An 18450-nucleotide genomic window follows, 5' to 3' on the forward strand; every position below is an offset into this window, starting at 1 on the left:
TAATTGACCATATATGGTTGGGTTTATATCAGGGCTCTCTAGTCTGTTCCATTGGTCTATGGGTCTGTTCTTGTGCCAGTACCAAATTGTCTTGAATACTGTGGCTTTTAGTAGAGCTTGAGGTTGGGGAGCGTAATTCCCCCTGCTTTATTCTTCCTTCTCAGGATTGCTTTGGCTATTCAAGGTCTTTTGTGGTTCCATATGAATTTTAGGACGATTTTCTCTAGTTCATTGAAGAATGCTTTTGGTATTTTGATAGGGATTGCATTGAATCTATAGATTGCTTTAGGCAGGATGGCCATTTTGACAATATTAATTCTTCCTATCCATGAGCAAAAGATGTGTTTCTGTTTATTGGTATCTTCTTTAATTTCTCTCATGAGTGTCTTGTAGTTTTCAGAGTATAGGTCTTTCACTTCTTAGGTTAGGTTTATTCCTAGGTATTTTATTCTTTTTGATGTAATTGTGAATGGAATTGTTTTCCTGATTTCTCTCTGCTAGTTCATTGTTAGTGTATAGGAATGCCACAGATTTCTGTGTATTAATTTTGTATCCTACAACTTTGCTGAATTCAGATACTACATGTAGTAGTTTTAGAGTGGTTTCTTTAGGGTTTTTTATGTACAATATCATGTCATCTGCAAACAGGGACAGTTTAACTTCTTCCTTGCCAATCTGGATGCCTTTTATTTCTTTGTGTTGTCTGATTGCCGTGGCTAGGACCTCCAGTACTATGTTGAATAGAAGTGGGGAGAGTGGGCATCCTTCTCTTGTTCCCGATCTTAAAGGAAAAGCTTTCAGCTTCTCACTGTTAAGTATAATGTTGGCTGTGGGTTTGTCATATATGGCCTTTATTATGTTGAGGTACTTGCGCTCTATACCCATTTTGTTGAGAGTTTTTATCATGAATGGATGTTGAATTTTGTCAAATGCTTTTTCAGCATCTATGGAGATGATTATGTGGTTTTTGTCCTTCTTTTTGTTGACATGGTGGATGATGTTGATGGATTTTCGAATGTTGTACCATCCTTGCATCCCTGGCATAATTCCTACTTCATCATGATGGATGATCTTTTTGATGTATTTTTGAATTTGGTTTGCTAATATTTTGTTGAGTATTTTTGCATCTATGTTCATCAGGGATATTGATCTGTAATTTTCTTTTTTTGTGAAGTCTTTGCCTGGTTTTGGTATTAGAGTGATACTAGCCTCATAGAATGAGTTTGGAAGTATTCCCTCCTCTTCTATTTTTTGGAAAACTTTAAAGAGGATATGTATTAGGTCTTCACTAAATGTTTGATAAAATTCAGTGGTGAAGCCATCTGGTCCAGGAGTTTTGTTCTTAGGTAGGTTTTTGATTACCAGTTTAATTTCATTGCTTGTAATTGGTATGTTAAGATTTTCTGTTTCTTCCTTGGTCAGCTTTGGAAGGTTGTATTTTTCTAGAAAGTTGTCCATTTCTTCTAGGTTATCCAGTTTATTAGCATATAATTTTTCATAGTATTCTCTAATAATCCTTTGTATTTCTGTGGTGTCCGTAGTGATTTTTCCTTTCTCATTTCTGATTCTGTTTATGTGTATAGACTCTCTTTTTTTCTTGATAAATCTGGCTAGGGGTTTATCTATTTTGTTTATTTTCTCGAAGAACCAGCTCTTGCTTTCATTGATTCTTTCTATTGTTTTATTCTTCTCAATTTTATTTATTTCTGCTCTAATCTTTATTATGTCCCTCCTTCTGCTGACTTTGGGCCTCATTTGTTGTTCTTTTTCTAGTTTCATTGTGAATTTAGACTGTTTATAAGGGATTGTTTTTCTTTCTTGAGGTAGGCCTGTAATGCAGTATACTTTCCTCTTAGCACAGCCTTGGCTGCGTACCACAGATTTTGCAGTGTTGAATTATTGTTGTCATTTGTCTCCATATATTGCTTGATCTGTTTTTATTTGGTCATTGATCCACTGATTATTTAAGAGCATGTTGTGAAGCCTCCATGTGTTTGTGGGATTTTTCATTTTCTTTGTGTAGTTTATTTCTAGTTTCATACCATTGTGATCTGAGAAATCCTTTCTCTCTCTTCTTCTTCTTCTGGTATCCCTATAATGCGAATATTGTTCCACTTGGATTGGTCACACAGTTCTCTCAATATTCTTTTATTCTTAGAGATCCTTTTTTTCTCTCTGTGCCTCAGCTTCTTTGTATTCCTCTTCTTTAGTTTCTGTTCCATTTATTGTCTCCTCCACCGTATCCAACCTGCTTTTAATACCCTCCATCATGCTCTTCAACAAATTGAACCTCTGACCGGAATTCATTCCTGAGTTCTTGGATATCTTTCCGTACCTCCATTAGCATGTTGATGATTTTTATTTTGAACTCCCTTTCAGGAAGAGTCATAAGGTCCATGTCATTTAAATCTTTCTCCAGAGTTATATTAATTTTACTCTGGACCAGGTTCCTTTGGCGTTTCTTATTTGTATATGGCACAGTGTCCAGAAGCTCTACTCTGGAGCTGCTCAGCCCCTGAAGCAATGTCAGGGGCCACAGGGTAGTGGTATTGGTGCCTGGGGGGAGGAAAGAGCTGTTTCCTGCTTCCCAGCTGCTATGCCTGTCTCCACTGCCTGAACCAGTGGGCCAAGCACACAGGTATAAGCTTTTGTCCCAGAGCAGCCAGATATGGATCCCTGCTTTCCACAAGCGGCCAGAATCCCAGTCTCCCGAGGAACTCTACCTGTATTAACTTTCCAACCCGGTAGTCATGCGAGTCTCATGAAAGCACCATGAAATGTAGGTTTGTGCTCCCAGAGCAGATCTCCAGAATTTGGTATTCAGCAGTCCCAGGCCTTCCAGTCCCTCCTGGCTCCATTTCTCTTCCTCCCGCCGGTGAGCTGGGGTGGGGGAAGGGCTTGGGTCCCGCTGGGCCATAGCTTTGGTACATTACCCTGTTCCGTGAGGTCTGCTCTTTTCTCCAGGTGTATGCAGTCTGGCGCAGTCCTCTTTCCTGTTGCTGTCTCAGGATTAGTTGCACCAACTATATTTTCTAATTGTATATGGTTTTAGGAGGAAGCCTCTGTCTCTCCTCTCACGCCGCCATCTTTAATTCTCTCATATTCTGCTATCATTCTTAATCTAGTTCCAATCAAGTGAAACTCCACCAGTTGGCCTTGAGAACATGAACTGTGTTCAGAGACAACTTCTGGGCTAACCAGCAGGGGGAGAGGTTGCTAGCCTAGGTAAAAGTGAACAGTGAGAGCATCCCAAGGGTAGAGGTGGGCTCTCCACCAGCATGCCACTGTTCCTTCTCTTTATGTCCACCACGGTTCCTCATTCCCACTGCTGGGTCAGAACACCTTCTACCAGTCTCACCTCCACCTCCTCATCGCCGCTACCAGGAAGGACTTCTGCCCTCATTCTCAGTCTCTAAACTGTATTTGGCACTCATTCTAGACCCTTGAAGCTGTTGGGGGAGCGTTGTGTATTTTCCTCAGTCCTTGTCCCCACCACGACAAAGAACTGAAGGGCAGAGACAGAGTAGTTAAGCAGAGTAAAAGTTTTATTTAAAGTTACTTAAAGAGAGAAAAAGTATGGCCACCTCAGCAAGGAGAGGTGCCCTGAAAGGTTGGAGAAAGTTTAAGATTAAAAGGTTACACACTTAGAATGTGTGGGTGGCCTCAGAAAGAGGAGTGCCTCCTGAAAAGTTGAAAAGAGAGAATTTAAAGTTAAAAGGTTATGTACTTAGAAAGTATGGGCAACCTCAGAGAGAGGAGCGCCCTGAAAGGTTGGGGTTTCCCCTTTTAAGGATTCTTTAGGGATGTGACTAAGGGCTGGGGGTGCAGACTTGTTAAGTGGTCTTTGAATCCTTAGAGTTAACTTAACACAAGGAACTTCCTGCTCTGATTTCTCCCTGGATACCTGCATCTTGATCTGGGGGCACATCAAACAGACTGTCTGTCCAGGCCCCAAGGTGGGCTGAGTTATTGTCTGTTTGCTAAAGAGTAAGTTAAGAATCTTCTCAATTTCCTCGGTATTAAAATACAATCTTTAAGATGGAATCCTTCCTGCCTTTTACTATGTTGTTTACAGCTGGGCCTGCATGATTAATACAATAAAGACATGGGCTATGCTCAGGTACCCACCTTTATTTGGAGAACACTCAAACATTCCAGGCCAAGTTGCTCCTGGCTTTTTGAGCTTTGATTGATTACTTTTGGGTCTTTTTAGTGGACTTTCTGGCCTTTTTCTCTTCCCACCCCGTTCATATCTACTTTCCTGCCTAACAAAGCACTTAAAATTTTTTTGTTGTAAGAAATACATATCCATGGAGATAATTAAGAAAGTACTCAGAAATACCTTAACATTCTGGTATATAGACTACTAGACACCTTGCCCTACTTAATTATTAAGATTATACTGTATTGTAACCTGTTCCTTCTACTTCATGTTAGCCAACATTTCTTGAAACCCTATGACAACGTGCTTTCAGTATCCTTATCTTGATGGACATGTTTTTCTCCACTTCCTGAGTGGTTCTCAAGTCATAGTTTTTAATGACAAGTTTTGACAAAACATAGTTCTTTATTCTTCCTCCTAAATCTCACTTCCTCTGAAAATAACCAGTCTAAGATATCTGTGTATCATCTTTGTGTGGGTGGTTTATTAGGATTTCCTTCAACAAATATTTATTGCATACCCACTATGTGCTAATGATCAGAAGTGAATGAGGCATCTCTGGGCCTGCCCTTGTGGAACTGTTGGGGGAGCATTGTGTATTTTCTTCTGTCCTTGTCCCTGCCACGACAAAGAATTGAAGGGTAGAGACACAGTAGTGAAACAGAGTAAAAGTTTTATTTAAAGTTACTTAAAGAGAAAAAGTACAGGCCACCTCAGCAAGGAGAAGTGCCCTGAAAAGTTGGAGAAAGTTTAAAGTTAAAAGGTTACGCACTTTCAAAGTGTGGGCAACCTCGGAGAGAGGAGCGCCCCGGAAGGTTGGGGGTTCCCCCTTTTAAGGATTCTTCAGGTATGTGACTAAGGCCTGGGGGTGCAGAGCTGTTGACTGATCTTTAAATACTTAGAATTAACTTAACACAAGCAACTTCCTGCTCTGATTTCTCCAGAGTCTTGGTCCAGGAGCATATCAAATAAGGCTGTCTGCAGCTCCCAAGGTGGGCTGAGTTATTATGTTTTGCTAAAGAGTAAGTTAGGAGTCTTACTTCTTAATTTCTTGGGTATTAAAATACAATATTTAAGATGGAATCCTTCCTGCCTTTTACTATGTTGTTTACGGCTGGGCCTGCATGGTAAATTAGTTACCTAGGTTACAAACTACTTGATTAGGGCCAGAAGGAGAAAAAAAACAGCATTAGGTAAAGTTAAAAAATAAACTGGGCCTCAGTTTGAAAAACACGTATGCACCCCTATGTTTATCACAGCACTACTTACAATAGTCAAGAAATGGAAGTACCCTAAGTCTCCATCAGTAGATGAATGGATAAAGAGGATGTGGCACATATACACAATGGAATATTATTCAGCTATAAAAGAAAACAAATCCTACCATTTGCAACAACATGAATGGAGCTAGAGGGTATTATGCTCAGTGAAATAAGCCAGGCAGAGAAAGACAAGTACCAAATGATTTCAATCATATGTGGAGTATAAGAAAAAGAAAAAAAACTGAAGGAATAAAACAGCAGCAGAATGACAGAACCCAAGAATGGACTGACAGTTACCAAAGGGAAAGGGACTGGGGAGGATGGGTGGGAAGGGAGGGATAAGCCAGGGGCGAAAAAGAAAGGGGGCATTACGATTAGCATGTATAATATGGGGGGAGGCACAGGGAGGGATGTGCAACACAGAGAAGACAAGTAGTGACTCTACAGCATCTTACTATGCTGATGGACAGTGACTGTAATGGGGTTTGTCAGGGGGACTTGGTGAAGGTGGAAGTCTAGTAAACATAATGTTCCTCATGTAATTGTAGATTAATGATACCAAAATAAAAATAAAGAAAGGGGGCATTATGATTAGCATGTATAATGGGGGGGCACAGGGAGGGCTGTGCAACACAGAGAAGACAAGTGATTCTACAGCATCTTACTACGTTGATGAACAGTAACTGTAATGGGGTTTGTTGGGGGGACTTGGCGATGGGGGGAGTCTAGTAAACATAATGTTCCTCATGTAATTGTAGATTAATGATAACAAAATAAAAAAATAATAAAAAAATAAACTGGGACTGTATGATTAACATAATAAGGACATAGGGTATACTGAGGTACCCTCCTTTATCTGGGGAATATTCAAACATTCCAGGCCAAGTTGCTCCTGGCCTTTTAGCTTTAATTGATTAACTCTGGGTCTTTTTAGTGGACTTTCCTAGCCTTTTTCTCTTTCCACCCCACTCATATCTATTCTCCTGCCTAACAGAACCTTCACTCTGGGGCAGGAGGCAGACGGGTAAATAGTCTAGTAAGTGCAGGAGTGTGGGAAGTTACTAACTACTGAGAGGGACAGCATGGCCCCCTACCAGGGAAGGCTTTGTAAAGGAAGTAACATCCTGAGGGATAATGAGATGATAGGCAAGTAATGTGCGGAGGGGGCAACAGAAGGCAAAGCATGTGTAGAAACTATCCCCAGTTCCCTGCTAGTAGAGTAGGAAAGTTTTTAATGATTAAGAACTACGTTCTACCAAAATACTGATTCCAAAGTGATTAGAAGCATGCACATCCTAGACTTTGGAGGCCTCTTCAAGAATAAAAGTTAATGTGTCAATAGAGTCAAAATATATTCCTCATTTTGAGGGCTTTTGAAAGAATTTGAGTGAATATATGAGTAACCTTTGATTGCACAGGAATAAATGCCAGCATTTTTTTCCCTGGAGTGACAAATCCTAGAAGGTGATTTCTCAAGAAAAAAATTAATGGGGGTGGGGGTGGGGGTTCCATGGCCTATTGTGTCTTCATTTTTTAAATGACAGAGCTGCCTAAAGCTATGGAGATCATGAATTGGGAGATGTGAGAAGACTTATATATTTAATTACATTGAGTATTTACATAAAACAGCCCTGCCATCAGTCTGGAAATCTTGGGCCCCTGCCCTCAGGGCTTGTTTGTCTACTCAATGCCCTAGCTGTTTGCAAAGGAGGGTAATGATTATCTGATCTCTCTGGTCAGAGCATTTTCAAATACTCCCTAGTTAACTGATTTCCTGGAGCTTGTTACCCACCTTGGTAATTTTGTGTCCCAGGTCAGACTTGGCTGCTACCACAAATCCTTTTGGACTATTAAATAAGGTTCAGATTTGTTTTCTTGTCAGACTAACCTTTCAGACTTTGAAAGGCAGCCTCATTTTTTTCAGATAAAAAGGACATTTTGAAAGTTCAGAAGTGTTTAAATAGGAAGTTAAAACTCACCCCAAATCCCACACAGAGATGAGAATCTGGCTACTTCTGTCTCCTAGTTACGAAGCAACATCCCCTGCCACCTGGTTGACATCTCTTGCGGATTACCCTGCAGTGCCGTGCTACTGTGTGGAATGCACAAGTGTCAGAGACTCTGTCACAAGGGAGAGTGTCTGATGGATGAGGCCTGCAAGCAGCCCTGCACCACCCCCAGAGCTGACTGTGGCCACCCATGTATGGCACCCTGCCACCCCGGTTTACCTTGTCCTGTGACTGCTTGTAAAACCAAGGTATTTCTGGCTCCACGTGGGGTCTGGCCCCACGTGGGGGCTGCTAATGTGTCCAGAACTACCCGTGGTGACACCTGGGTACACGTCTTTATAGGGGTCATTGGTTGGAAGGAACTACACATTGAGTTAACAAAAGAAAAGTAGAGTAAATTGTACAGGTTTCTGTCTGCCTAGTTCAACATGGCCTTTTAGTTTAAAAGGTACCATCTGCCCCCTGACCACAGTCTCTGTCTCCCTCACATCAAAGTGTCAAGAGAGAATCTGATAGTCCACTCCATTTATTAACTAAATATTTGAGTATTTTGTGCAAGATGTTTTACTATGAGACAGATGGTAACAGAAGACACATGGTCCCTTCAATTAGATGGGACAGATGCTAATTGCTCAGATCATTCTGACTGTGGTGAAAGAGTAGTTACACCCTTGTAGAGGGTGCTATGAGAGCATGTGACTGGGCTCTGAGCCTGGTCTGAGGGGTGAAGCAAACCCCCCCACCCGACTCCCACCCCACCCCATCCCACCTCGCAAGGAGGTGAAAGGAAAGCTCAGAAATGAGTGGAGTTGATTAGGCCTTCGCTGGTCCTGGTAAAAACTTCATTTTAGACCTGCTGCTTCTGGCGGGATTAAGGACAGGAATAGTTCCCAGAAAGGGGCACTGGAGACCGGTCACTTCCTCCTAGTATGTCAACTACCACATGGTCAGTTTGCATGTGTGGTTAGCTTCTTCCATCCTGAAGGGTAGCTACTCACTGTCTCTCTATTCTCTGCCATGGTTTGATTTGAGAGAGGCTTTAAAAGTGAAACCTGCCTATTCTTGTGGTTTCCATGCACTAAACATTGCTCTATGTTAATCTGATTTCAGATAGAGCTACAGTGTGAATGTGGACGAAGAAAAGAGAACATGGTTTGCTCTGAAGCATCCAGTACTTATCAAAGGTTAATGCTACTTAAATTTTAACAGTTAGTGGATCTAGGGGAAGGGTATACAAGTGTTTATCTTAGGATCCAGGCAAACTTTGTAAAGGTTGGAAAGTTTTTTAAATAAATTTTCCTGAATCTAGTTTTTCTGGCTTTAGGAAAGTAATTTCCCTTCCCTAACTTTAATTTGTAAAATAACCATTGTATTTCTCTTCCTCCATCTTCCTCTATTTCCCTTTTGTTCTTACTACATCATTAGATCAGAAGGTGTCTTGCCAGTGGGTGTCAGCCCCAGGCAAGTTCACTATGGATTCAGTGTGACCAAAGAAATGACAGTAGAACATTCTCGGGATGAAAGGGTTATACCCAACTTGATTTCCACGGTTACTGGTCAATCACTAAAATCCCATTCACTCAGAGCGAGTCTGCATGCAGAAAGCCAGTCTCTGCCTCTGGGCCTCTCTATCCACAGAGCCGTCCTCTGGGCCTCTGTCCTCAGCGCTGCCACCATTCCAGCCTCTGCTCTGCTCTCCTGCAGCCTTGCAGCTGTGCTACCATATCGCCCAGAGCACTGGACGGAGCTCTTTATATAGAGTCAATAACAATGTATTGCCCACACATGTGTAGTGAGCTAGCCAACCAGGGCCAGGTGAGAATTCTGGCCACAGGAACCTTCATTTTATCCATAGAAGGGAAGATGTCCTGAAGTTGCTTCAATTGCTTTAATGTCCCACCACTTGTGGTGACAAAGCCAGGACCCTGGCCTTTGCCCCTCCCCTGGGGTGGGGATTTCTGACTGTTCTTTGAGGTGTCTTTGCAGTCTCCTGAAATCTTAGGGCCCCTGTGGTCATACAGAATTGTGAGTACAGAGGTGGAGGTGTTAGGAACAGATGGCTGTGTCTATCTCTGATTAGATGCAGAGGTGGATTTTAGGAGTATGCAGACATCAGAGTGGCGGTGTTTGAATGCCTGCTGAGTGCCAGGCATCAGCCTGGATACTCAAGAGGGTACTGAATGAATTACCTCATCACTTTCTATGAGTTGCATAGAATGTAATTGAGGAGATAGTACAGAAACTTCTGGGTAGTTCGTAACACATGGGCTTCCAAGGCCACACAAATGATCCAGTGGTTGATTTGCCTTGAAAGAAGAAGTCTTCAGGGTGCCTTGTACAAGGAGATTTCTTGTGAAACTGCAATGCCTTTTTTTCCCTTTCTTTTTTAAACTTCAGAATAGCTGCTATTTCCATGGCCTCTAAAATAACAGATATGCAGCTTGGAGATTCAGTGGAAATCAGCAAGTTAATTACTAAGAAGGAAATTCACCAAGCCAGGTAATTTTTTAAAGGTGTAGCTATGTCTTCTTTCTACTATTAGACTTAATTTCCAGAAAGCAGGAACCATTCATTTTTCTCAGTCCCTACAATAAAGCCTTGCACGCATATTAGGTGTTCAACAGACATTTGTTGTTAAGAAACTGCACCTACTCCAGTCCAGTGAATCCTACTCAGGATATAGCTAAGACCAGAGGAGACTTGTCCAGGCCTCGCTCCAAACAGTAGCCAGAGGAAGCAGAGACCTAGATATGTTCAGCCCAACCCACAGGAGAACAGAGAACCAGAGTTGTGGCTGTGTTGAGAGAGGAAGGTAGAGCTGTCAGAGGGGCATTGGAAGCATTTTGTGGGCTGAGCAGCCAGGGTACATTCTGAGGCCCCTTTGAGAACTCTTAGACTCCCATAACCCAGAGGTCTTCCCACCTATGCTTGAGGGGGACCTCATCCAGCCATCATTTGGCAAGTCTGCTCTGTTTCCAGATTGACCAAAAACTTATTGCTGGATAGGAACAGTGAAACCTATACCCTGACTCTATTTTCTTCATTTGCTTCTCAAGGCTGGAGTGCGATGAGGAGTGTTCAGCCTTGGAGAGGAAAAAGTAAGTATTTCAACTGCTGTCTACCTACTTGTCCTTGAGTCCTGTGAAGTTACTGGGAGGGAGCAACCCACCCTTCAAGCATTTGCTTAGCACCTTCTCTATTTTGTTGCTGTTGGAGGGCAAGAGAAATTGGATCATCAAGAATTGAAGTGTCTAAGGATAAACCACTTAGGTGATTTCAATATGTTCCTAAACCATGAGCCTGTGTGGTTTTGTGCATGGTATAAACACCACATGCCACAGCATACTTAGTGATTAGCAGACTTCCAGGTTCCAGTGGAGTTAAAAGGTTTAAACACTTTTTAAATGAATTTTTCTGTTGAAACATAACACACAAATAAAAGATCAGAAGTATACAGATCAGTGAGTCATCACAAAGTGAATACACTGGTGTACATCAGCACCCAGGGTAAAATAGAAAATTACCAGAACCCTCTCTTATACTGCACAAAGGTATGACCCTATCCCGATTTCTAGAACTTTAGTTTTGTGTTTCTGAACTTTATATAAATGATGAAATGATTTAGTTTGTATTATTTTTGTCTGGCTTCTCTCATTACATTTGTGATGTCCATTTCTGTTCTTACATGTAGCAGTACTTTGTTCATTTTCATTCCTGTGTGATATTTTACTGTATTAATATATCATAACTTACCCAGTCTATGATTAATAGATATATGTGTTGTTATCAGTATTCGGCTATTACAAATAATGCTCTCGAAGAGCATCCTTATATTTGCTTTGCGGTATGTATGTACTTATTCCTTTTACAAATAAACTTAAGAGTAGAGTTACTGATTAATAGGATATGCATACATTCAACATAGTCAGTTCTGCCAAACATTGTCCAAAGTGGTTGTACCAAATTACCCTCACCAGCAGGATCATAGTTCCCGTTGCTCTACATTTTTGTCAGCGCTTGATTGGTTAATCCATTCTTAAAGATATATAGCTGGATGTCATTGAGTTTTTAATTTATATTTCCCTGATGACTGATGAGGTTGAGCACCTTTTCATGTCTATTGGCCATTTAGACATCCTCTTGGTGAAGTGCCCTTTCAACTCTTGCTTATACTTTAATCATCTTGTGTTTTTCATATTGATTAGTAAGAGTTCTTTATGTATTTTGGATATGAATCCTTTATTGGTTTTATATATTATTTTCTTGCACTCTATGCCTTCACTTTTTAGTCTCTTAATAGTGTCTTTTGATAAACAGAAGGTTCTAATTTTAATGTAGCCCACTTTATCAGACTTTCTCCTTAGTGAATAGTGTTTAAGTCCTGCTTAAGAGATACTTGTCTCTCCTGAGGTCATAATGAAATTCTGTGTTATTGTCTAGAAGGTCTATTTCACCTTTCACATTTAGATGTGTAGTTGACCTGGACTGATTTTTTTTGAGCATGGTATAAGGAATGATCACGATTCTTTTTTTCCCCATGTGAATATACATTTGACCAGCACCATTTATCAAAATGTCCTTTTCCCAGTGCTATTTAATACCACCTTAAATCAAGTATTTATATCATGTATGTGTTTATTCCTGAAAACATTCTGTTCTGTTGCGCTAGTATCACACTTAGTTATTGTACCTTTTTAACATGTCTCGATATCTGGTAGTGTATCTCTTCAAACATGGTTCTTCAAGATTGTCTTGGCTATTAGCCATTTGCATTTCCACTTAAATTTTAGAATTAGCTTATCAGTATCTACCAACAAACTTACTGGGATTTTGATTGAGTTGGTATTAATTTTTAGATCAATTTGGAGAAATTTGACATCTTCATAATACTGAGTCTTTGATTTCATGAGAAAGAAATATCTTTCCATTTATTCATGTCTTTGATTTCTCTCAATTGTATTTTATAGTTTTTTGTACAGAGATTTTGTACATCTTTCAGTAGACTTATTCCTTGCTGTTTGCTTTTTTTGATGCCATTATAAATGGTGTTTTTTTCTTGTATCACTTTAAAGTTTAAATTTTCTAAATGCTTATTACTGGCATATAGAAATATAATTGATGTTTGTTGACTTCTATTTACCAGAAACAAAGAAATACACAAGTGAATTACTAAATTTGCTTATTTCTGATAGTTTATCTGTAGCTTCATTTGGGTTTTGCACATATACAATCATGTACTTTTCTAATAACAATTTTATTTCTTGCCAATTCTCAACTTTTTTCTTCTTTGTTCCTTATTGCACTTGCTAGGGCCTCTAGTACAATGTTGAATAAAAGGTAGTGATAATAGATATTCCTGATTTATTAAATATTTCACCACTAAATATGTTTATTATAAGTTGTTTAATATAAAGAAAATACTCTTTATCAGATTAAGGAGCACTTATTCAATGACTTACAAACTTTGTGGTTCTAACAAAATTTATTAGAACATATAGCCCTGTAAAAATGTTAACAGTCAGAGAATTTAGGTGAAGGGTATACAGACAGTTACTGACTTATAATGGTTCAATTTACAGTTTTTTTACTTCTGATGCTGGGCAGTGGCAGGGTAAATAATGGGTATGCTTTCAATCATTTTGTACCCATACAACCATTATGTTTTTCACTTACAGTACAGTATTCAACAAATTACATGAGATATTCAATACTTTGACTATAAAATAAATTTTGTGTTAGAAGATTTTGCGTAACTGTAGGGTAATGTAAGTGTTCTGAGCATTTAAGGTAGACTAGGCTAAACTTTGATGTTTGGTAGGTTAGGTGTATTAAATGCGTTTTCAACTTATAGATATTTTCTACTTGTGATGAGTTTATCGGGACATAATCCCATCATAAATTGAGGAAGATCTGTATAGGAATTCATTTAATATTCTTGTAACTTGTCTTTGAAAATCTTTCAACATAAAAAAGTAAACAGAAACAAACGCAGTTAAAGTATAGTCCTGTTTTACCTTGAAGTTTGACATTTTCAACAATTGTTAACAGTACCTCTTTAAGTTGTTAAATGTATATGAGGTAACGTGATGATGAATAGCACTATCCCAATTTCCTTTGCTGTGAACCTTATGGTAACTTTGTAATAACTGCTATTCAAAGTTCTTGCCCTTTAAAAACCATCCGCCACAATGTTCTCAGCTGTAAAATGTGAGCAAAGAGTCCTGAGTACTCAGAAATCTAGTGAATACACAGAAGACCTCCAAAACATGGAAGTGCACCTGTGTGTCGCTGAGCGACAGTAAGACAGTATTCTATAGTAGTTAGAGCCAGAGCTCTAGAGTCAGATTGTCTGGATTTAAATCCTAACTTCACAAATCACTTAGCTATGTGACCTTGGGAGAGTCATGTATTTTCTCTAAGCTTTAATTTTCTTAAAAATCTGTGGAAACGTTGACAATAATAGTATCTACCTCCCAGAGTTGTGAGGATTAATACATGAAACTAAGAATGATACTCATAAAGCTCTTGGTACAAAGCAGCACACATAGATGCTCAGTAAATGTTAGTTATTGATTAGAACTGGCTCTTGAAAGCCTTTTGAATTTCTCCTCAATCTTAAGAGTGGTAACATAATGGCCCCACTATATAGAGATTCTTTCTTAAATACTCACCTAAGAAAAAAAGAAATGCAAATTTAAAAAACAAAATACTATGTAAAGTTGCAAGTGTACACTTTGTTGCAGAAATAAAAAACTGGCAGACCAGCACTTTTTACAGTAGCCAAGATATGAAAGCAACCTAAGTGTCCATCAGTAGATGAATGGATAAAGATGTGGTACATATACACAATGGAATACTATTCAGCCATAAGAAAGAAACAAATTCTACCATTTGCAACAACATGGATGGAGCTGGAAGACATTATGCTCAGTGAAATAAACCAGGCGGAGAAAGACAAGTGTCAAATGATTTCCCTCATTTGTGGAGTATAACAATGAAACAAAACTGAAGGAACAAAATAGCAGCACTTCACAGACCCCAAGAAGGGACTAGTGGTTACCAAAGGGGAAGAGTGGGGGAGGGCGGGCGGGGAGGGAGAAGGGGATGGGGGGTATTGTGTTTCGTACACATGGTGTGAGGGATCATGGGGAAAACAGTGCAGCACAGAAAAGGCAAATAGTGAATCTGTGGCATCTTACTACACTGATGGACAGTGACTGCATTGGGGTATGGGTGGGGACTTGATAATACGGGTAAATGTAGTAACCACATTGTTTTTTCATGTGAAACCTTCATAAGAGTGTATATCAATAATACCTTAATTTAAAAAAACAAAAAAACTGGCAGACCAAATTCAGCCCACAGGTATGTTATATTGGTGTTTGAATTTGAGTTACTGGCAACTAATCAGAATATCAGAAGATCTCCCCTTAGGAATTCTCTTGAAATTTTCAGTTAGGCTTAAACCAGATTTTTAAATTTTATTGAAGTGTCACTGATATAAAATCTTACATTGGTTTCAAGTATATAACACAGTGGTTTAACAGTTACCCATATTGTTAAATCCTCATCCGCCCTATTGTGGTGACTATCTGTCAACATAGAATGGTGTTATAGAATCAGTGACTATATTCTCCATGCTGTACTACTGTTCCCATGACCAACTTATGTTATGATTGAAAATTTTTGTGCCCCTTCATCCCCCTCACCCTCCCCACCCACCTATCCTAATCCATCCCACAGTAACCACTAGTCACTTTTCATTGTCTATGAGTCTACTGCTATAAAACCAGATTCTTGTGGGCATTAAACTTAAAAGAGACCCCTGTCTCAGTGTAAGTGAAAATTGTACTAAATCTAAGATGAATTTTATCTATCTTTTAAAAAAAATGACTTAAGTCTGGGTGTTGATGAGATGCCATGAGATTTGTACATTGCTAATCAAAACAGAAGTGGACAGTTTTTGGAGACCACTTAGACTGCATTGCTCAAGAGTCTGATGTTGATACCATTTAACCCAGTAACCTGACATCTAGAACATTTTCCAGAGAAATCATCTTAAAAGCTGCTTGTTCAGAGATATTAGATGAGTGAATGACTTAAAATACTGAAAAACTAGAAAATGTTAAGAAAACCTAAATGAAGAGTGTTTAAACAAATTCTAAGACACACGTAATTAGAAGGTTATGCAGCTATTAAAATAGTAAATGTGAAAACTGTAGTAATAGTTATATGAGAAATGCTAATCATATATGATAGAGGGAAAAAAGTTGTAAAATTTTATATATACTGATTGCAACTACTTAAAATTAAAAGGAAAAGAATCTGAAAGGAAATTATTAAAATACAGGGTCTGTGTTGTTAATGGAATTCTTTCCTGTATTTTCCAGACTTTTTATAAGGTGATTAATTTTAATATTTATATGTCTACTCTATGTATCTGATGTGTAAGTGAAATATCAGAGAAAGACATTCCCCATTGGACCATTCCTAGTGTTTTCACTCCCCCAGCCTTCTCTTCACCAAATAATCCACATCCCTGACCATGGTTTGGTCAGACCATATCAATCTGTCTTGCTTATTTTCTTCTGGAAACAAAATACCATATCTTGTCCCAAGTTGCTAGGATTCTTTACTTAGTAATCAGGTTTACTGAAATGAGATCATTAATGTATAAAGAACTTAGGACATGGTGGGCATTCTGTGTTACTCTAAGATAGTTTTCCTCCCCCTCCTTTCCTTAAATTTACATACTTTTTTCTTAATTTCAGGCAGTTAGCAGAGGCTTTTCATATCAGCGATGATTCTGATCCCTTCAATGTACGTTCTTCAGGGTCAAAATTCAGTGACAGTTTGAAAGAAGATGCCAGGTGTGTAACTTGTCACCTACTTTCTTCATTGAGGCTTAGTAGAAAAGTGTTTGGTCTACTAAGATCTAGTAACTAATATGTACTCCTCTGTGATTGAGCTAGTTAAAGCTTATATATCTATTATATGAGATTATATGATATTTAATAAAAATCCTTGGTTTCTCAAAACTGTCCCCTTGAAGAATTGAGCTTGTATGTTTGTGTGTGTATGTATGTGTATGGCCCCTGTGGTAGGAGGTCGGGCTTTCTCTAAGGTGGGACTAGCTAAAATTGAAGGATCACTGGCTGTGTTCCACTTCAGTTCACTCAGGTCTCAGTCACGTGGGTTCTTACTTGGGCAGAAACAGCTCTTTTTTCTCCTGTCTCCTATCCTCCTATGGCTATTTCTCCTTCTCTCTTCTCCTTTCACATGTTTGTTTTCTCCTTTTTCTTCCTTTGTTCAAACACAAAGTCAAGTCATACAAGTCGACCTTTTGTTATCTGACAATTCCTGGCCTTTGCAGTTTTTCTGCCCACATTGTCCATTGTCCCACAGGCAGAGAGAGTGGGCTGAAGGGATTCTCAGAAGAGCAGTAACAGATGAAATTAACTTGGTGATTTCTCATTTCAGGAAGGACTTAAAGTTTGTCAGTGACATTGAGAAGGAAATGGAAACCCTTGTGGAAGCCGTGAATAAGGTTGAAGTCAAAACTGGACATGTCTCTAAGGCCAAATAATCAAAAAAAAAAGTCAAGTCCCAGAAATACTGTTGGTGTAGAATAGTTATAGGGAAAAGTCACAACTTCCTTGAGGATCCTTATCTTTCCCAAAATCCCAGCCATTCTAACTTCTATGGAAGCTTTGTCCTGGTTCAGAAAAGATATCCCCATTTAAATTTAATGTAAATTAAAATCCTAGCTCAGTGCCTGAGTGGATGAGGAAACTCTGGAGGAGGGGGTTTCAGTAGTGATAGTTGAATGACTTCATGGGATACTTAAGAAGACATGATCTCTGAAGGGCTATTGTATGATAGGACATACTGCTTGGTTCTTTATTACCCCAAAGGCAAGAAAGAAACTGTTGGGTAAAGATAAAAAGTTGAATGACTAGAGCTGCAGAGTAATAGGATGAACTCTCTCAAAAGAGTGAAGCCTTTGTTCTGGAGGCAGCCAGGGTGTCAATGGGGTAGCTTTAATTTAGTCAGAATCAGCAAACCCTATGGTGGCTCTCTCTTCATTCATGGGGACTATGAGTGAGACAAATGGCTGCTTTAGTTCTATATCTAATAAAGATGGATTTCCTTCCCACTATATCCCTTACCCCCTTCCCTTCCACCCTTCCTGCCTTCTGTTCCCACTTCCTAGCAAGATATTAACACAGAGGACAAAATAGAATCATTGTTCCTCTCCTAACTAGAAAACCTGAGCAAATGTATTTCTGTGGTTGTGTGTCTGTATCTTCATAGTCATGATTTGTAGTGTAAAACGTATTATTATAAGAAATGTGATTTTCTTGTTTTACAAATCTGCAGTTTATTTAGTTCTTGGGACTATCACTCACTCCCCAGTTATGGGCCCCCTCACTGTCCACTAAGTCTTAGCTCACTTACCCTTTATACCTAACTCTGGCCAGCGGCTACTCCTGTGGCCCACAGAATAGATGAAGAAAGTACATCAGCCCTTATCCTTCCAAACCCCTTGGCTTGCTTGGCAGTCAGTGAAATGCTGTATACTGTGGGCCTCTACAAACTCAGCCACCTCTGTTCACCTAGGCTATTCTGATGTGGTGGGCAGGACTTTTGTAAGCAAACTCTATTTTCAAAATAACTTTACCAATCAGTCATCTTTTCCCTCAATACAGGGAAAGAATAGTAAGAAGAGCCACTGCTTCCCTCCCATGAACAGAGACCACCGCCGGATCATCCATGACCTGGCCCAGGTGTATGGCCTAGAGAGTGTGAGCTATGACAGTGAACCGAAGCGCAACGTCGTGGTCACTGCAGTAAGGTGTGTTGATCTTGCCATCACAGGAGAAACTGCTCAGCGGGGCAGACTGGACCTGGGAAGCAGGATCTGTTGAAACTTGTTTTCTTTCCTTCCTCTCTTGGAAGAATAGGTGGAAATTCTGCTCTTGGGAATGATCCAAAGGTCTGAATCAGAGCAAAGCCC

General features: G+C 39.5%; 1 protein-coding gene across 2 annotated transcripts in view; it reads left to right on the forward strand.

The window, feature by feature from the left end:
- The window catches only part of NFX1 (nuclear transcription factor, X-box binding 1), a 75045-nt gene that overhangs the window by 54131 nt on the left and 2464 nt on the right, over window positions 1-18450 (forward strand). For both annotated transcript variants that reach the window (XM_036898142.2, XM_036898143.2), the window contains exons 16-22: window positions 7451-7681; window positions 8544-8617; window positions 9831-9932; window positions 10490-10531; window positions 16205-16303; window positions 16914-16980; window positions 18143-18288. In XM_036898142.2, coding sequence (XP_036754037.2) covers window positions 7451-7681; window positions 8544-8617; window positions 9831-9932; window positions 10490-10531; window positions 16205-16303; window positions 16914-16980; window positions 18143-18288 — 761 coding nt within the window. The remainder of the gene's footprint in view (window positions 1-7450; window positions 7682-8543; window positions 8618-9830; window positions 9933-10489; window positions 10532-16204; window positions 16304-16913; window positions 16981-18142; window positions 18289-18450) is intronic.

Source organism: Manis pentadactyla, chromosome 3 (assembly GCF_030020395.1).
Source record: "Manis pentadactyla isolate mManPen7 chromosome 3, mManPen7.hap1, whole genome shotgun sequence".
NCBI classification, from domain to species: Eukaryota; Metazoa; Chordata; class Mammalia; order Pholidota; family Manidae; genus Manis; species Manis pentadactyla.